Source organism: Macaca nemestrina, chromosome 2 (assembly GCF_043159975.1).
Source record: "Macaca nemestrina isolate mMacNem1 chromosome 2, mMacNem.hap1, whole genome shotgun sequence".
Classification (NCBI taxonomy): domain Eukaryota; kingdom Metazoa; phylum Chordata; class Mammalia; order Primates; family Cercopithecidae; genus Macaca; species Macaca nemestrina.
In genome coordinates, this window is record NC_092126.1 from 52,349,315 (window position 1) to 52,370,354 (window position 21,040).

The window sequence follows — 21,040 nt, forward strand, 5'->3', positions numbered from 1 at the left end:
ATTACCTGAGTGAAAACTCAAAACTCTAGATTCCATATCTGGCTCTGACACTACCTGTATGACTTCCAGTAAGTTGTTTTTATGTTATAAGCATAGTCTCTTCATCTGTAAAATTGGTATTTTAATACTGCCCTTCTGTGCCATGCAGGACTGTTATGATACTCAGCTGAGTTCAATTGATTTTGATGATCAAATGAAACAATAAATTAGAATTAAGCAAACAACAGCATTTACATTTTATAGGAGCAGATTTTATGCTCCTATAAATTCACAATCATCTTAAAAGCCATTCATTTAATTCAACAAACATTTACTGAGCAATTCCTTAAAGGTTCAAAGATATGCTATGCTTTGGCAATTTGTAGATGAATAAAACAATGTCCTTGCTCTCTAGGAGGTGTCCGAAAAGTGAGGGAGACAGATAATGAAGTAATTCCAATACAGTGTGATGAATAGCAATACTTGAAAAATGAACAAAATGACAAGGAAGCACAGAGAATACACGTTAACTCTAATTTGAAAGAATCAGGCTGAGAATAAATGTCCCAGCGTATCTTGTGTATGTTAATACTAATGCTCTACAATTAGATTTACATTATAAATATATACAGTCTTAATGTCACTTCATGCAATCTTACTTCCAGGGCGAATGTGAACAAAGAATAAATACTCAGTATTTTTTTCACTTGATGCTGGTAGGGAACAAAGCTTCATATCAATTATCCCCTCATATTCTCTCTGCATCTTTATATCCCCCTCCAGCTCATGTGTCTTTCTTTTCTCTTACATTTTCCCATCTTTTTCTCCTTCTTCAGTATTCTAGCCCAGAATCCTTGCACAGGGTATTTCCTTAGCTGTGTTTCAATGACACATAAAATATTATCACCCCCTGCAAGGAATTACAGCTCAATTCACTACACTGTCAAGAGGACATTAACGTGGTGACAAGCCTCACTCACACCATCCACCTTCTCATGACTCTAAAGCTGGCAACAAATGCATGAATTAGCTCCTGAGATTTTAAAAAAATATTTAATTCATTAAAAAATTGTATTATAAATGCAAACAGAAAAGGGTATAGATTTTTAAAATACTCATTATTGAATTTTCTCAAATTAAACACACCTATTACTCCAGAACAAGAAATAGAATGTTACAACACCCCAGAATTTCTGCTATGCCTCCTGCCAGTCACTATCATCTCTTGTTTTCTCTATAGTGAACTAATACCTATACACATGCTGCCTTACAACATCCCTGTAGAATCATCTATGTGTGAGTGTGTATGTGTGAGTCTGTGCACATGCGTGTGTGTGTGTTTGTATTAACCTTTGTGCCCCAACCTTGCAATATCTAACTGGGAACTCAAAGGCATTTTTTTAGAATGAGCCTTAGATTTTAGGTGACTCCGACTGTTGTACCCAAATCTGTCTTATAATCATCTTAGTAAATTGCCTCAAAAATATAAAATATTTAGGAAAAAACTTTAACAGAAGATTTACAAGACCTATATACTAAAAATTACAAAACTTTGCTGAGAGGAATTAAGAAATAATTGGAGATATATACCACCGATACAGAAATATGTTATGGATAATAAGATTTAATATTATTAAAAGGTCAGTTGTACCCAATCAGAATAATTCCAACAGGCTTCCCCCCCCACCCCCCGCAGTTGCAAGATTTAATAGAGTGAAACAGAGCTCCCATACAAAGGGAGGGGACCCAAAGAGGGTAGCCATTGCTGGCTCAAATGCTTGGGTTTATATCCAGATCATTGTCCGTCCCGCTGTGCTCTCAGGCAATAGATGATTGGCTATTTCTTTACCTCCTGTTTTTGCCTAATTAGTATTTTAGTGAGCACTCTTTACTATCTGTTTGGTTGGGTGTGAGCTAAGTTGTAAGCCCCGTGTTTAAAGATGGAAGCTGTCACCTTCCCAGCTAGGCTTAGGGATTCTTAGTCAGCCTGGGAAATCCAGCTAGTCCTGTCTCTCTCAGTCTCCATTCTCAACAGGAAAACCCAAGTGCTGTTGGGGAGGTTGGCTGATGACCGCTCTAACTGCTTCCTGCTGAATTGGGGTGTATAGGGGTTGTGCAGTTGAGATTTCCTCAGGAGGGGTGCCTTCGATGTCATTAACATTGGAGCATGGGCTAGCAGGCTGGTCCAGGGGTCCACAGTAGATCTGAGCCATGGAGTGCATCTGGGGCTCCATCTGAAGAACCATTTGTCGCTTTACAACTTTGATTCTGGAAGAGACAAACTTAACAAGGAAGTTAAAGATACAGGGATTGAAATGTATGGCCTGCAGTGCAGGGGATTATTTCTTTGGCACACTTCACAGGCCCTGGTTGTCTGCTTGATAGTTTTGAAGAGGCCTGGTCCAGTAAATAATGATTTGGCCCTCTGATGGGTGCTATCAATGCCTAAGGGAAAGGTTTGGTGAAGGGTTTTAAATAATTTCCATTGATTAGCTGCAGGCTAAAGTATTTTCCCTTCTTTGGTGGCTAGCCATCGTGAGGGGGAGGAAACCATGTCCTCTTGAGGTTCCCCATTCTATTTCTCCTGCTGAGTACTGGGGCTTGGTTTCCTGGAGGGGATTATCCCATACTAGGGGTCCTTCTATAAGCATTTTTAATGGAGGGTCCTGCCTTGTGGCTCTTTTGGCTTCAATATCCACTTGGTGGTTCCCTTCTGTTTCCCTTTCCTTTTCTTTCTGATGACCCTGGCAGTGTAAGACTGCCACCTCTTTAGGTTTCCATACAGCCAATAATAATTTCCTAATGGCTTCCTGATGTTTGATAGGTGTTTCCTCGGAAGTTAGGAATTCCCTTTCTCTCCATATTGCTGCATGGGCATGGAGGACTAGGTAAGCATACTTGGAGTCTGTATATATATTTACCCTTTTTCCTTCTCCTAATTCTAGTGCCCAAGTGAGGGCTATGAGTTCTGCCAGCTGAGCACTAGTTCCTGGAGTGAGGGGATTACTTTCAAGTATTCCATAATCACTGACCACTGCATACCCTGCTTTTTGAAGTCCTTTTTCTACAAAGGAACTTCTATCAGTATATAAGTTGAGGTTGGGATCAGTCAAGGAAACCTCTAGAAGGTCCCCTCTAATGGTGTAGGTTTGAGCAATTACTTGTTGACAGTTATGTTCTATCTTTTCTTCATTGTTTGTAAGAAATGTGGCTGGGTTAAGAGTTGCACAAGTGTGCAGTTGCAGCACTGGCCCTTCAAGTAATAGAGCCTGATATTTAAGCAAACTGTTGTCTGACAGCCACAAGTCTCCTTTAGCAGTGAGTATGCCATTCACATCATGAGATGTCCACACAGTAAGATATCTTCCCTGTATTATTTTAACTGCTTCAGATACTACGACTGCTACTGCCGCCACTATCCGTAAACAGTGAGGCCAACTGTTTGCCACTGCATCAATTTCCTTACTCAGGTATGTTAGGGTCCGCATGTTTCCTAAACAAAGGAATGAACACACAAGACAACACAGGACAAGACATACATGGCGGCCGCCCCGAACGGCACACACTGCTTTATTTTATCCAGCCGTTTGTGGACTGTTGCCAAGTCACGGGACATGTGTTGCTTCTCTGACCTTTCCTTGACTCGCAAGATCAGTAAAACACTGACCAGTTCCCAGAGCCCACTGTTTACAGTTGGCTCCTTTATCCTTCTTGTTTGCAGAGAAGGAATGTCCTGCTTTGTTTGCAAGAGCAGGGCTTATCGCGAACTTCTCGTTTGCGAGCACACAGTCCTCTACACAGGTATGCCATGGGTTGCAAGCTCATCCCTTGGACCTGTGTAAGGACTCCTAGAACTATTCCTGTTTTTTCTGTGACATATAAAGAAAAGTCTTGCCCCGTTGGCAAGCGTAACACTGGGGCTTGGGTTAGGGCCTTCTTTAGGGCCTGGAAAGCCGCTTCTGCTTCAGGTGTCCATCTTACTAGATGGATATTGGCTTTCTGAGTTTCCTTAATTAGTGTATATAATGGTCTGGCTATTTCACCGTACCCGGGAATCCGTATTTGGCAGAAACCTGTTATGCCAAGGAACCCTTTTAGTTGCTTTAGGGTTTTGGGATGAAGATAAGCCAGTATAGGCTGGATACGTTCCTCACTGAGGGCCCTGGTGCCTTTGGGTAATTTTAGCCCTAAGTATTTAATCTGCTCTGAGCAGAGCTGAGCCTTTGGTTTGGAAACCTTGTAGCCAAAAGGTAGTGAGGAAATTTAAGAGCACTTGGGTGGCTTGATGGCACAAGGTTTCTGAACGGGCGGCTAAAAGTAAATCATCCATGTACTGAAGGACAAGAGTGTCCAGGTATGAGAATTAAGTCTTGCGCTAACTCAACAGGCTTTTAAAATAGAGAATGGCAAGTTTATTTTAAAATTTATATGGAAATGCAAAGGACTAAAAATAGCCAAAACAAACTTGAAAAACAATAACAAAGTTGGAGGATACATATTACCTGATTTCAAGACTAATTAAGATGTAGTAATTAAGACAGTGTAGTATTAGTATAACGACAAGTAAATAGATCAATGGAACAAAATAGAAAGTCTGGAAATAGATCTGTATCTGTATTGCCAATTGATTTTCAACAGAGATGCTAGGTAATTCAGTGGGGCAAAGGAAAGTCTTTTCAAAAATTAATCCTGACCCTTACCACATACCACTCACAAAAATAATTTGAGATAGATTATAAACCTAACATAAAGCCTAAAATTATTGAACTTCTAGAAGAAAATATAAGAGAAAATCTTCATTACTTTTGAGTAGGCAGAGTTCTTTTTTTTGAGATGGAGTCTCACTCTGTCGCCCATGCTGGAGTGTAGGGGCACTGTCTTGGGTCACGGCAACATCTGCCTCCCAGGTTCAAGCGGTTCTTCTGCCTCAGCCTCCTGAGAAGCTGGGATTACAGACATGCACCACCATTCCTGGCTAATTTTTGTATTTTTAGTAGAGACAGGTTTTCATCATGTTGGCCAGGCGGTATTAAACTCCTGACCTCAAGTGATCCACTCACCTTGGCCTTCCAAATTGCTGGGATTGCAGGCGTAAGCCACCGCATCAGGCCAGGCGGAGTTCTTATAGTGGAAATAAAAGGCATGAATCATAAAAGAAAAAAATGATAACTTCTACTTCATCAAAGTTAAAAACATTTTTGTTTATCAAAAAACGTTATTAATAAAATGAAAAGGTGATCCCACAAACTGGGAAAAATATATACTATATATCTATATTTATCTATATATATATGATGAAGAACTTGTATCATAAATACAAAAACTCTAATAAACCAATAATTAAAAGATAACCCAATCTTTTAAATAGGCAGAAATTTGCATTGCTACTTCACAAAAAATACACAAATGGCCAATAAGCACATGAAAAGGCATCCAGCATCATAGTCATCAGGAAAATACAAATTAAACCACAATGATAGGCCATTTCAACCCCCCTAGAATGACTAAAGGTAAAAATCACTGATGACACCAAGTGTGTGAAGCCACTAGAACTCTCGTACATTGCTAGTCAAAGTGTTAAAAATCATAAAACCACTTTGGAGAACTCTTAGGTAGTTTCTCATAATGTTAAATGTACATTCACCCTGTTATCCAACAATTCTACTCCTAGATACATACCCAAAAGAAATGAAAGCATATGTCCAGAAAAATACTTTTTACAATAATGTTCATAGTGCTTTTTTCATAATATGTCAAAACTGGAGGCAACCCAAACATCCATACAGTCCATACACCATGCATTATGGTGCATCCATATAATCAAATACTATTTAGTAATAAAAAGGAATGTATAGCTGGGCATGGTGGCTCATGCCTGTAATGCCAGCATGTTGGGAGGCAAGGGAGGTGGATCAGTTGAGGTTAGGAGTTCGAGACCAGCCTGGCCAACATGGTGAAACTCTGTCTCTACTAAAAATACGAAAATTAGCTGGGCGTGGTGACACACACTTGTAATCCCAGCTACTCAGTAGGCTGAGGCCAGAGAATTGCTTAAATCTGGGAGGCGAAGGTTGCAGTGAGCCGAGATCGTGCCACTGCATTCCAGCCTGGACGACAGAGTAAAACTCTGTCTCAAAAAAAAAGAAAAGAAAAAAAGGAATGTACTACTGATACATGCAGTAATGTAAATGAATCTTGAAACATTAAGTTGAGCAAAATAACCCAGACACAAAAGTGAACAACTGCATGATACCCATGATTTGAAAATGTCATCTATGGAGATAGAAATCAAAATAGCAGTTACCTAAAGAAGTTGGAATTGACTTAGGAGCTTGAAGGAACTTCCTGGGGTAACAAAAACGTTCTATGTTTTGACTGGGATATTTTTCAAACCCATTGAATCTTACATTTAAGATTCATGCAATTCACTACATGTAAATTTTAACTCAATTTAAAAAAATTAATTGGAAGCAGTGTTTTAGCAGAGTTAAAAAGATGTCTGAGATCAGCATTAGACCTGGATGGTATTTGTTAACTTTCTTAAGAACTTTCCTTATATAGAATTTAAAAATTTTATTTATTTTAAAATATATTCTACATTAATATGGCTTAAAAAACCAAAACACTTAAAAAAAAAAAAGAAAAACAAACAAAAAAAGAAAATGTAAAAATTCTCACTTCCTTGTTTTCCATTGTCTCAGCTTCCCTACCTTGTCGTCAACTACTATTCTCAGTTTCTTCTGAATTCTTCCTTATATTCTTTATACAAAAATAGCACTAAATTTTCAGTTAGCATGATGAAGTCCAAGAAAATATGGTGTTAAATATCCTATTAAAAGTTGTGTGGCATTATAACTGTTACTAGAGATGATAACATTAGAACTGTTATTATAAATGTTAACATTAGCAATGGACATTCTGTTTGCTCAGGTCTTTGTCCAAACTGAGGTTGTCATGATTTTTCAAAACTCAATTTCTAGAGAGTTTTCACATGCTGTCAGACCTCCTCGGGTGGTGAAGTTAGAAATGCTCTTTTTGGCCAGGACTCTTGCTATTTCTAACTGCTGAAGCCATCGTTTCTCTTTAAAGGCACTGTAAGAAAACAAGATATAATTTATAAGAAGGTCTGATCTTATCTGCATACATAGCTGAAAAAGGATGGAAATCTTCAGGTTGATTTTGTAGCTAGGGCTAGTTTGTCTTGTCACATAGGTAGATGTGAAATAGAAACAGTAATCTTTCTAAAACAAGTTCCCCGTGATGCAGTGGAAATGATGTTTTCCCAAGGCAATGCTAAAAACTTAGAATCACAACTAGAAACAGAAAGCCACTCAGTATCATGTAGAATTCTCTGAGTTGAAACTTTTTCTCTCTCCTCTCTAGATATTCCTATACATCATATATTCCTTGGCCTCTTCTCCTTTCTCCACTTTCTACCCCTACAAACACACATGAGGATTTTTTAATTGAAAAGATATTAGGTATTTTGATAGTCTTTAACTAAAATGCAAAGGAACTTAATGTTTTATGATAGTTATTCTCTGGCTATATACTAATAAAGACTTGCAAATTTGAATACAATTACTCTTACTTGGTAGGATGCAAATGAGATTTAATACAGAGGTGTTTTACATCCCCTTAAACGTTGGGGTCCTCCAAGATTCTATCCTTGGTTCTCCTCTCTTTCTACACCCTCCTCCTAGGAGTCCTCATTTACTCACTATTTCAATTCTTGTATCCATGACTCCTAAAGCTTGACCTTTCTTGAAAGTTGCATATCTCCAATTACCAAATAAAAATATTTATCCCATAGACACTTTTAATTTAACATATCTTTTATCTTCTTCCTAAACTTGTCCCACTTCTGTTTCCTTGTTCTAACACTTCAATTTTGCTATCTTCACTATCTCCAAAGCTAGAAACAAAACTAAATTCCTTCTTTCTCTATTTCCACACCCAGTCAGTGACCAAATTTTGTAGATTATTCGCCAGAAATATCTCTTGTATTTGTAGATTATTCCCCAGAAAATCTCTCTTTTCCGTAACTACTGTTATTCTAGTCCAGGTCTTTATTTTCTCTTATTTCTCTTATTGCAGTTTCCTAACTTTACTATAGTCTTTCCACATCTTTCCGACGAGTCTTCCATACATCTCTATCAGATTTGTCTTCAAAAACAAACAAAAACTGATTATGTGACTTCACGAAAAAGAACTTCGGTGAGCTTCCCACCTACCTCCAATCCTATGGAAGGGGAAAGAAGAAGCAAACTCTTCACTTGGTCACACAGATGCTTCTTAGTGTAGAAGCAGTCTTCTTTGCCAGTCTTATCTCCGGATAGTTTTTCCTTATTGCCTACAATGCCTTTTGCAAATCCATGTACTTTCCTGAAAACTAAATTTCTTGCTTGCTCTTTCACAAAACAGTGCCTTTGACCATGTTACTAGCTCTGCCTGGATCCTTTACCTCACCTCTGCCCATGTTGTCTGGCAAAGTCTGGTATTTTTAAAAGTCTTTCACTCAATCTATTAGGAGTAACCCTGTATAAAATACCATAGTGTTTCCAACATTTGAACCAGGTCCATGTCTGCCTGATTGAACTTCTTTGTTCTAGATTAACTTCTTGTTTTACCTCAATAGTTGTGTCTTTCTGTGCCCTTCTAAACTGGGTTAACCCATCTATGTTGCCCATAAAAATAGGTATTAAGTCTTAAGGAAATCACTCAGGCACTTTCAGCCTTTCCCCATATCCCACCAGAGTTAATCTGAAGTCCTCTCCTGTTCTGATGCATATCCTTGCTCTTCCTAGGCTCAGGCCTATCCTGATTCTCTCCCTGGCATTTGAAACCTGACTTTTCTGCATTGATTCAAAAACTGTTTACCTTAAGAAAAAGATGCATATTGAGCACTTACTCTATGGCAAGCACTATTCTATGTGCTAGAGATACGAAAGGTGATTAAAACATATAACACATGCCTTTTAAAATAAAGAATAAAAACAAAGAGCTGTACTTGTATCCAGAGTACAAGAGCCCATCAAAGCTCATAGCATTTGAGATTATCATCTATTCTCAGTCCACTCAAACTCTCAGCTTTCTGGACCAATCCCCTACATTTGAATCATTACTTAACTGGACTCCCAGGTCACATAAACCTCTCTGGAATTGGACAATAAGCAATAAGGAAGGCTATTTTTCTAAACACACCTTACAGGTATTCTTTGACCTGTGTAAAGCCTACTCTGACTTCTAGGCTAAGGAATGAGACTCTATGTGACCTTCTGGCCTCAGTGACTGTCTACACCAGTCACATTCACTCACCAACCCAAACCCACATTAGCGCTTGATCTGTGCTAACTGCATCAATGCCATCTTGGGGTCAACCCCGAGAGGTTTAGTTTTATGAATCTAAAGGTAGGAATTCCTGAATGACATGGAGTCCAGCAAGTACTTTCACATGATGCCAGATGACTTGTCTGGTTCGGGAGACTCCCCTTTCTGTAAAACAGGAACATCTGATGGTCACTTTACCCACCTGATCCCTGGGTCAGCATCATGAACATTAGGTTCTTCCCCATTTCTTGGCTGTAACACTAGCTTGGTGATGGTGCATGTAGCCATCAGGATAGTGTCCATCCATTCCTCATGTTTGCGTCTTTGTGGTACAAGAGCTGCCCTGATCATTTAGAGGAGTGCTCAGACCACCTGACTGCCTGCCTTGACTGTCTACTTCAGGCAGATGTAAGTGCTTTTGTGACTTCTGTGAGGAACTTGAACTCGATCAAGAAGACTGCAGTGGCATGAGATTATAGATCTCTCCTTCCTTTCCACAGCCCACCAACAGAGGAAGGTGGAACAGATCCTGGGAGAGATTCAGTGGAAAGGGGGCAGAAGCAGATGGGAAGTGGAGGGTGTGAATACGGGAAAGAGAAAAATATTGGGAAAAGAGAAATGGAAAGAGGATTTGCTGGGAGTAACATTGCCAGAGTAAGTGCGCAGTCAGACTGACCACCACTCTCCCTGTGGGTCTCCCTTCTGCACTAATCCCTTCCTCCTTTCCCCTCCCTCCCTCCCCTTTCCTTCCTTCTTTCCTTCCTTGCTTCTTTCCTTCCTTCTTTCCTTCCTCTTTTCTTCCTCCCTCTCTTTCCTTTCTTCCCTCCTTTCTTTCTTTCTCTCTCTTTCTTTCTTTCTTTCTTTCTTTCTTTCTTTCTTTCTTTCTTTCTTTCTTTCTTTCTTTCTTTCTTTCTTTCCTTCCTTCCTTCCTTCTTTTCTTTCCTTCCTTTCTTTCTTTTTTCTTTCTTTCTTTCTTTCTTTCTTTCTTTCTTTCTTTCTTTCTTTCTTTCTTTCTTTCTTTCTTTCTTTCTTTCTTTCTTTCTTTCTTTCTTTCTTTCTTTCTTTCCTTCTTTCCTTCTTTCCTTCTTTCCTTCTTTCCTCTCTCTCTTTCCTTCACAGAATAACCCTTTCTTTAACAAAATGTTTTCTCTAGCAATTTCTTTCTTGACCTTGAAATTGCCACTCCTTAATAACTCCAATCCTTATGCAGTGTAGCTACAAAAACAAAAACAAAAGGCACACTGGTAGTCTCTTTTAAAAAGTGTTTAGAAATGTTTACTAAAGCTAAACATAAATTTATCCTATGACCCAGCAATTCTATTCCTTGGTATAGAGTCAAGAGAAGTGAATGCAGATGTCCACCAAACCTCATATGCAAGAATAATTGTGCATTTTTATTCAAAGTAGCCCCTAAATTAGAAATGATTTAAATGCCTATAATAGGAAAATAGATAAATAAATTAGGATATGGAATACTGCATACAAATGGAATACTACATAGAAATAAGAACAATCAATACATGCAAAAATATTGATGAATCTTGCAGGCAATGTGTTGAACAAAAAAAGCAAAATATAAAAGGTATATGCCATATGTGCCCCTTATATGAAATTCGAGAAGAGGCTAAAGTAATATTTGGTGATAGAGATGAGAATAATAGTTACATCTGGGAAGGATCATGACTGGCAAGGGGCATGAAGGAAATTTTTAGGGGCACTGGAAGTAGTTTGCATCTGATCTGAGTAGTGCTTAAATGGATATATGAAAACATAAAAATTCAACAAACCATATATGTGAGATTAGTGGTCTTTATGGATTTTACTATATATTTCATAACTCAATTCCTCGCCAAGAAAGCACTCTACACAACAGACACCGTCAGCTTTTCTCATAGAAACGGCACCCCCTCCACACACAAAGCTTAAAAACACATGCTTTTTCATGCACATTTCCATTCTGCTGGGCACAGCACTGGGCTAGTAAACACTTATTGATAAACTCATTTTTAGCATGTATCTGTTGATAAAACAAATCAATATTTCCTTTCTTGTTTATAGCCTTATTTTAAGATGGACTATGCAGTTTTTTCAATTAATAACTTTTCTAGTATATTTCTAGAATTTTTGGTGATACATTCTAGTCATTCTAGTCAGAGATATCTCACAAATTACAAAGATTGAGGCTACTAAGCTATTAAGTGTCTTCTTCTATTGTCAACCTCACTCTGTTGGATATTGAATTTTGTGTTTTACAGCCCAAATTACTCTCACCACAAGGTGGCAACAACTTAACTGAAATAAAGTTGAGCTGAGTTAAAGACCAGTACAGAAAAGCAAGTAAAACAATCTAGCCTTCTAGCCTTGTTTTTTCTTGCCTTCTCATTATGTTGAGTAAGGGGAAAAGTCACTCATAAATCTATATTTCTAACGGTAATATTTGCATCAAATAATACCTCATAAGTAATGGATGGGATCTAAACTCTAATCAGAGAGTTGTGTACCTGAAACATCTAATTCTGATACACTTTCTTATCTCTTTAGATGTGCTACGGATTACCTTTTAACTCACTGTAAATATTAATGTCAATTCTAGCACCCTGTCCAATACAGATCTCACCCCACCTGTGCATCTTGCCTAGTAAGTCAATTCAAGTCTTTAATCATTCAATTTGTCATTAATGTATTCCTTTCTTTCCTCGCATTTTTGTTATCATCTAGTTTTCTATGACACTTTTGATGTCTCCCTCCCATATTTCAGTTTTCTCTCGTTCCCCTCTAATTACAATTAATTTTTTATTAGCTTTAGAAGAAGAGGAAGAGAGAGAAGTTGAAGAGGAGGAAAAAGAAGAAACATTAGCAGGCTAGGCACAATGGTTCATGCCTGTAATCCCAGTGCTTTGGGAGGCCAAGGTGGGAGGATCGCTTGAGCCCAGGAGTTTGAGACCAACCTGGGCAACATGGTGAGTCCCCGTTTCCACAGGAAAAAAAATATCAACCAGATATAGTGGCATGTGCCTGTAGTCCCAGCTAATTGGAAGGCTGAGGTGGGAGAATTGCTTGAGCCTAGGAATTCAAGCATGCAGTGAGCTGTGATAGCACCACTGCACTCCAGCCTGGGCAACAGAGCGAGACCTTGTCTCAAACAAAAAGGAAAAATAAAAGCAGCAGCAGCAGCAGCAGCAGTAAGGGACCTTGAGAATTGACACAACACTTTCTACTGTGTTTCTTTCCCTCCTGAAAGTTTGAGGAGTAAAGTACTGCACAGATTGGATTGGCCAATAATATTAGTTCATTTTGTCCCAGTCATGAGGCTAAGATGAGGTCCTTGAAGCTGGGTATTGATGCATTAGAACAACTTGTATTACTTTCAGTGGCATAGTAGGGCATTATGGACCATTCCTTATCCTGGACCTGCCTTATAAAAGGTTTGCCCTTTGTATGTTTAAGGGGAGAACGTTACCTTGCCACAGCTAAGCAGTAGATTGCGTTCTCCCTTGGAGTCTTCCCACTGTGCTCTGAGAAAGATGAGAAGGAGGACTTCAGTAAAAAGTCAGCACTGGGTGTTGCATAGAAAAATGATGGATGTGAATATCCCACTCTTGAAACTGGAGGGAGGGGGACTTGGGGAAGATATGTGTTTTTTATGAGCTTTTCTTTTTTCCTTGCTGTGGCAGTAATTTTTTTCTGATCTTGTTGTTGATGTTTTTGTAATTCAGAGAATGTACTTGCATTCACCAGTGGATGAAATTTGAGGGCTTGTTCTCTTGTGTCCGGCTGTGAAATTGCCAAAGGACTCACAGGTTTGCTGCTTGCAGTTTGTTTGCTGAGAGATGGTAGCTTGAGCAAGATGCTTTGTGAGTCACTGTTCTCAGCCTTATGCCAGCTCTTGGAGGTCATTTTTGGTTTGGTGAAACCATCCACCATCACAGTGTCTCCAACTTTTGCCCCAAAGACCCTTGCTCCACAAAACTGGCTTTTATGAAGACTGTGACTCTGAGCTCTGAGGATCCATTGTTTTATTTTAATATAAATCCTCATTGGGACTGAAATTTTCGGAAAAGAAACTGTGGACCACATTTTACTGAGCAAATATAATACACAGTCTTTATGCTTGTGTTTGAACACAATGGTCAGGGGAGTTTGTCCTGCTGCATTTTTGCATTCCAGGCACAGCACGCTGCAGTTGACAAAGGCCTTCAGAATCAACAGTTGGCCTGCTTCTGCGGCTGCATGAATGGGGCATTTAGAGACATCTGCATGAAGGGCTTCATGGCACCATGCTCGATAGGGGTGAACACCGACTGCCTCGTGGGGCCGCGCACCCTGCTTCAGGGCCCATTCAGTGAGTTCAATGTACCCACAAAAAGCAGCAATGTACAGGGCTACCCTTTTCTGATACCTAAATGAGTGAAACAAGTGGGGAGGGGTGTTTAGAAAATCAGCAAACAAACAAGTGTAGTTACACTAAATGCTCATGAAATATTCTAGCTGAATGTTTATTTCTTCTTAACTTTTACCTTAACATGTTTTTGGAAAAGGCATATGGTGATATACAGGTTAAACTGCACAGATCCTGCTTATACACATTATCCTACTATGCACATGTAAATAGTTTCCCTGAAGTGGTCGTCTTTTTTATAAAAATTAAATCCTCAGGAAAAATATCAAGCATGGGGAAATACAAGGAGCTTTTAAGTCTGACCACTTACATTCTCTGAGCTCTTAGATTTTATTTAAAGATGAAGTCAAGTGTAGATGGTCAAGCACATGAACACTAGAGTTAAATTGTTAACGATTCAATACCCAGTTCTGCCCTTGCTATTGGTATGACATGGGGCAAGTTTTCTTCCTCCATTCCCTGCCAGACAGAGTCTTACTCTGTTGTTCAAGCTAGAGTGCAGTGGTGCAATCTTGGCTCACTGCAACCTCCACCTCCCAAGTTGAAGCGATTCTTCTGCCTCAGCCTCCTCAGTAGTCAGAATTACAGGTGCGAGCCACCACGCCTGGCTAATTTTTGTATTTTTAGTAGAAACAGGGGTTTCGCTATGTTGGCCAGGCTGGTGTCGAACTCCTGACCTCAAGTGATCTGCCCACCTTGGCCTCCCAAAGTAATGGGATTACAGGTGTGAGCCACTGTGCCCAGCCAACATGGGGCAGGTTTTCTGATCTTAGTTTCCTCATCTGTAAAATAAGATTAAAAATTGTCCACCTCATCAAAGTGTTATAAACATAGAATGAGGTAGTAAATATAACACAGTGTCTACTATAAAGTATTAAATAAATATACACTATTAAAAGTAACAAAGCAACACAGCTATTTCTTTGGATGCAGAACATGGAAAAAATATCACTATCCCATAATGGAAATCAGTGTAAAATATTAGAATATTTTATAACATTGTAAAAGCTGCTCTTCTAATCCATCACTTCACAGAGCCCTTAGATCTCCTGATGTGTTGGCTTCTACAAAACATGATTAAATCACCCACGAGGGGACACTATTCTAAAATACTATTAAATTAAACCTACAGATTAGTGCAATTGTGTATTTGAGAATCTGATGGCTGTATTAACACATTAAAATGACCACCTGCCTCTCTGAACCAACCCTCCTCCTGCCCCAGCTATACCCGTTACACTTTATGTATGGCAAAAGTGCGAATGCTGGTAATAAATGCAGTTTGAAAAATTACATGTGAGCTTAGGAAGATGTGGTCAATGTTTTCAGTCAATTAACAAGTGTTTTCTTAAAGAATAACTGAATGTGAAAGTGGCAAGATATAGATGCCCTTTGACTTATGATAGGGTTATGTCCTGATAAAAACCATCATATGTTGAAAGTATCATAAGTCTAAAATGCATTTAATACACCTAATCTACTGAACATCAAATCTTAGTCTAGCCCGCCTTAATTAGCATACAGTTGGGCAAAATCATCTAACACAAAGCCTATTTTATAATAAACTGTTGAATATTTCCTGTAATTTATTTAATGCTGTACTGAAAATGAAAAAGAATGGTTGTATGTGCACTGGCAGTTTAGTTTCTACTGAATTAATACCACTTTCACACCATTGTAAGTTGAACAATCTAAGTTGAACCATCGTAAGTTGTGGACTGTCTGTATGTGTTCTGATAGCCTTGAAAAATGTTGCTGAAAGTCTCATATCTAAACCAAATCGAAGTCACCCATTTAATCACAGTTGACCTTTGAACAACATGAGTTTGAACTGTGGAGGTTCAGTTTGGCGATTTTCTTCCACCTCTGCCACACCTGAGACAGCAAGACAAACCCTTCTCCTCTTTCTCCCCCTCAGCCTTATTCAACCTGAAGATTGAAGACCTTCATAATGATCCACATCCACTTAATGACTAGGAAATATATTTTCTTTTCCTTATGATTTTCTTAATATTTTCTTTTCTGTAGCTTACTTTATTGTAAGAATATGGTATATAATACATATACACAACATGTGTTAATTGACTATGTTATCAGTAAGGCTTCTGATCAATGGTAGGCTATTAGTAGTGAAGTTTTGGGGAAGTCGAAAGTTATATGGGAATTTTCAACTGTGTGGGGAGTTGGCATCCCTAACCCCTGCATCGTTCAAAAGTTAACTGTAGTTAGTATTTCCTGAGGAAAGTCTATCTGAATCGCAAGACTGTCAGTCCTGATGGCATCCCTGCTGTTTTGTTCCAGCAAATATGTAATAATAATATTTGGCTGAAACATGCTAAGTGGAACTGGCATAGAGCAGCACCCCAGCTGTAGAGTGAGTGAACTGCAGGCTTAAGGTCTGATGGAAGTTTAGTAAAAAATTACAGCACTTGCTAAGTTAATTTAACATTAATTTCTCATACTTGAGTACTGGTCCTTCTTTTGATAAGTAACGTTGGACTTTAAGTTTTTGTCCGAGGAGACAACCCATCAGAAATTCCTTCCATCCATCCCAGACGTCCAAGCGAAGTGTTGTGCCTGTGGATCAAGAGAGGTGGTTTATGGTTCCAGTCCAGCAGTGTGGTTTGAGAATCCATAAAACTTCTAATGATAGCTTTCCCCAAACAGAGGCATGAGCTAGATGCAAAATGAAAAATAACCTTGAAACAAGGAGACAGGGATGCTATTTTTAGCATAGGCCATTATTGGGGCTTGGAAAAGCTGTTTAGTATCTGTGCATTACCATTTTCTCATCTGCTCAATGATTGCATATAGCACTGAAATATTTTTTTGCAGCTATCTTAAAACAGCCTTGTGGAGATTGATTCAATGCTGCTGTATATATTACCAAGTAAGCTAAAGTTGTTATATTGGAAGAGGAAACTAAGGACCTGTGGCAGGACAAATGGCCTTCTGGAGCCTTTAGCTTATGAGTGGGCTGTGAGGGAGTTGAATGATGCTCACCAGCTAATTTGCTTGTTCTATCCTTTATGAAACATGAGCTGTTCTCTGTTACAAACATAAAAGTAATTCACTGCTGCTGGAGAGCTTATCACTGGCTCCTCCAAAGTCTACCCTTTCTGTGATACCACATTCCCTTTATCCTTCAGGCTGTTTTCCAGGGATCTTTCCTCAGCCTTCTGCTCTTCTCAATTTACACACGTTTCCCTGGGGATTAAACCCAGCCTTCTCCCTACGTGGTCCAGCCTAGTTCTCTCTGCCTCATTCATTTATTATGGCCACCTTGACCTTTCACCTGTCCTCACACCAAGTCTACTCCCATCTCAGGACCTAATGATTTACAATTTTTTGCTTGAAACGATCTTCATCTAGATTTTCACAGGACTGTGTCCTTTTTATTCATCTTTCACTTCAACCATAGCTAAAGCAATATCTGCCATTACTACCTCCTCACCTTCATTACTTTGTATCTCATGATGTTAACTTCTTTATTGCCTCTGTCATCAGTACTTGGAATCATTTTACTTGCTTGGAGATTTTTTTTTTCATGCTCCCATTAAGAAGAAAATTCCTTCAGGACTTGCCATGTAGCCTGGCACTTGGTAGGTGCTCCCTAAATACTTGATGTCTGATTAATTGTCAATCTTAGTGGCGATGATGACTTCATTGACCACCCAGGTGTCACTCATTCCCAAGTCCCAATCTCCAGCCCAGCCTCTGCTCCAGCTCCAGACTCCCCCTGCTGGCGATATTACCAATGGTGGGATTGCACTACAACCCTATCATTCCAGAAGACCACTCATTATCTTTCACCCAACCTGCTTTTTCTCCTACTTTTTTTTTTTTTTTTTTCTCAGTGAGTGGTACATCTATTTTGCTACCTAAGCCATTTATTAGAGAGTTTTTTTTTTTTGAGACGGAGTCTTGCTTTGTCGCCCAAGTGATTCTCCTGCCTCAGCCTCTCAAGTAGCTGGGATTACAGGCCACCACGCCCAGCTAATTTTTTTGTATGTTTAGTAGACAAGGAGTTTCACCATGTTGGTCAGGCTTGTCTCGAACTCTTAACCGCAAATGATCCATCTGCCTTGGCCTCCCACAGTGCTGAGATTACAGGTGTGAGCCACCGCACCCAACATCCTTCCCATTTTTTTTCATGTCCTACATCTGAACGGTTGCTTAGGCCTGACAAGTTTACCTGATCAATATTGAAGAACATCTCAACTCCTTGCCTCCATCTCAACCAGCGCTGCCCTATTTCAGACCTAGATAATCTTTCACCTAAATCTACTTTGAGATGCTCCCAGCAGCCTCCGCTTCTTTATTCAGGCCTCTGCTCAATGTTGTCTTCTTTCCTGACCAGCTATCTAAATAGCCTCCCATTAGTTTACTGCATCATTTATTCCATTTTCCTGCCTTCTTTTACTTCGTAGCTCTTAATCTCTGCTTAAAATGAGAAATTTTTCTGTTTGCTTGATGGTGTTTGCCTCCTCCACTGAGATCCAAGCTTCAGGAGGGTAGGGACACTGCCACTGTGCCTGCTTTCCACAGTGGTGCCTGGCTTATGGTGGACACTCAGTAAGTATTTGTTGAATAAAGTTCTGCTGGACTCCCAAACTTCTTCTGGCCATGCTCTGCCCTCCTAACCAGGCAGGCTGGCCTGCACTTCCCTGTGCACACCAGGCTGTTTCTGGCCTTGATGGTTTCTGAACTGTGCTTATCTTTGTTGGCTGAGATTTCAGAACACCAGTAATCTTAGAATCACAGAGTGGTGAAGATAGATCTTAAAAGACCAGCCCACTCAGCAGCCCCCTTTTATAGACTTGGAAGCTGAGGTTCAGAGATAGGTGACTTGCCTGAGGCTTCTCAGCCAGCAGGGAATTTCCAGAATTCCCTGGAATTTGTCTTTAGGATTCTTTCTAATGCCTAGAGAGTTTCCTCTTTTCAGTTGCCTTTCTGATTGTTTCCTTTCTGCTTCTCCTCTCTTTTCCTTCTTGCTTCCTCTCTGCACACACACAACAAAGGATATCTCCCTGCCAGTCCCTCCCTTACTGGACATTCTATGTTATAACCTGCAATCTTGAAATGGGGCTCTTCCTCTGTTACTCCTTACTCTGGTTTGGATTTCTTGACCTTGGACTTGCTATTCTTTGTGAATTGATTCCTATTTACGTACTTGTTTACTTATAGGCCTGACCTCCGTTACTACCCTTATCCCCCTCACCTGCCTCCATCCTCATCACTTGGGCCTCAGCTAGGAGAGTTTACTCTCCTTGCTGGAGAATTCTGGAATTATTCTGTAGACATAAAGTAGTGGTCCTGCAGCTATTCTGTAGGAATACCTTGATAAACGTTTTCCAAAATATGCACCATACTTCCTATAATAGATTAATTTTCTCTAAAGCTTCTTGCTGTACTTAAACCTTCTCACAAAATGTTTAATTCTCATGGACTGGAAACAAAGGACTTTAAACACCACTCCAAGTGCATTTATTTTATCTCCTGCTGAAATGATCTACGTTTTTAGTTTATTGTGAAAATCACTCCCAAATGAGAAGTAGAAAGCTTTAGCCTGGCCCTGTACCCCAGCCTCCTTAGTCCTCCACAGCTGAGGCTACAGGGTCTCCATTTAAAGGACCAGCCAGCCCCAGGTCCACAGAACAATTCCTGTAGGAGGGAATTTATTAAGATTTTGACCAGGGGCCCAGTGCAGTGGCTCACACCTGTATTCCCAGCACTTTGGGTGGGAGGATTGCTTGAGGCCAGGAATTTACCAGCCTGAGCAACACAGCACGACCCCATCTCTACAAAAACTAAAATAAAAAGATGTAGGCCAGTAACTCAGAGGGTTGGTAGGAAGTCAGTGTTCCTGTTCATCCTGGTCAGATATTCTTGTCACTTCTGTTCCTCCTGAGCAAGTCCCCACTTTGTGCCCTATGTTGTAAATCCCAATATTCTACCCTACCTTTTGGGTTTTAAGACTAAGGTTCCATTTCTGAATTTCTTACTGTAAACCCTAATCTCTGGGGTTAGATTTCTATCACATGTTATCAGAGCCTCTGATGTCAACATCACCTTATCTAGTTTCCTGCCTCTTGTGTCATTCATTCATTCACTACCTTGGTGCTATGGTTCACTCACCAGGTCCCTGCTGGATCTCCCTGAGGGTCACTCTCTGCCTTCCTTGGCCTTACCAACTGACAGCTGCAGACTGACTTGCCTTTTCCAGGACTTCCACCAGAAGGGCTTATTTAAGTCTAACCTTCCACTGCTAGATGTCTATAGATGGGATTTTCCTGGCTTACCTGTTCTCTGGATGGTTGCCTACCCTCAGAGTCTCAGCTCTCTCTAGCCCTCTTGCCTACTGCTAAATGAGACCTGATTCTGAAAACTACAGAGGAGACTGTACGATTTAAATCTCCTTAACATTGATGGGGCACCTCCATCAGGCCGTGCATTTTGTTTCATTTTAATTCCCTGTCTAGTAGCAAATATTACAGGTGTTATAACCATCAATTCAGTTCCTTGCAATGAAACAGTCCTGATAATGCTCAACTTTTGAATATCCAGAGAATTTCTAAACAAGTCAGCCAGCACTGTTTATTAGATTATCCTTTCACCCCTGTTGTTTTGTAATGCTCTCTTTGTCAGATATTAAATTCCTTCATAAGCTTAGGAATTCTGTTGGGAAATAGAAATTTACTTGAAAAATGCTATATTGCTCCAGAAAATACAACTAGAACCTATTACTGAAGAGAGAGGAAAACTAATAAGCTTTAGGGCCCCTTGCTGTCTTCTATAGAGCCTTCTAAAGTCCTTGTCTTAGTTTTGGATTTTTTAAAAGAGGACCCACAAAACTGTGTTAACTTGACAAAACCTGAATCTGTCCATTCTGTGCCTGCAAACTTATCTACTATGCCCAGGTCACACAGGACAGCAGATGGCAGCAACAGTGCCTATTTAGGCAATCATCCTCAACCTCTCCACATGTGGCCCCTGACTCCCAAGTTTCTGGATTCTTCATTCATACCCCAGGAGTCAATCTATGCCTATCTGATTTGGACTTTTTCTTCCTGAATTTGGAAATTGTGTCTCTGGTTTGAGCTTCCTCTGATGGAAGAAATAAAATAAAACATTGATTAGAACTTAAAGGTCATCAATAAAGGCATACTGGTTTGGCAATATAAATTGTTAGAAAAAACTCGATCCTGGGCGTATGATTATCATTTGGTAGCAGTGTGACCTTGATCAGATCACTTAACTTCTCTGAACTTCAGTTTTCTCATCAATAAAAGGAATTAAAATGGCACCATAGGTCTCCATGAGCCTAAAGGT

The 21,040-nt window shown here is 39.7% G+C and overlaps 2 protein-coding genes across 2 annotated transcripts in view; both read right to left on the bottom strand.

Moving 5' to 3' along the window:
- Nucleotides 1-1,672: 1,672 nt before the first annotated feature.
- On the bottom strand, nt 1,673-4,778 carry LOC139361750 (uncharacterized). The gene has a single exon (XM_071090497.1). It carries the CDS (start codon nt 3,465-3,467, stop codon nt 2,469-2,471), a length of 999 nt encoding a protein of 332 aa, XP_070946598.1. The 5' UTR covers nt 3,468-4,778; the 3' UTR covers nt 1,673-2,468.
- Nucleotides 4,779-6,635: 1,857 nt separating this feature from the next.
- Nucleotides 6,636-21,040, bottom strand: part of LOC105463672 (ankyrin repeat and ubiquitin domain containing 1) — a 32,616-nt gene continuing 18,211 nt past the window's right edge. Inside the window, exons 4-6 of the mRNA XM_011710890.3 lie at nt 16,171-16,285; nt 12,770-13,708; nt 6,636-7,071 (exon numbers count right to left, since the gene is read on the bottom strand). Of these exons, the coding sequence (XP_011709192.2) occupies nt 6,942-7,071; nt 12,770-13,708; nt 16,171-16,285 (1,184 nt within the window). The 3' untranslated portion in view covers nt 6,636-6,941. The remainder of the gene's footprint in view (nt 7,072-12,769; nt 13,709-16,170; nt 16,286-21,040) is intronic.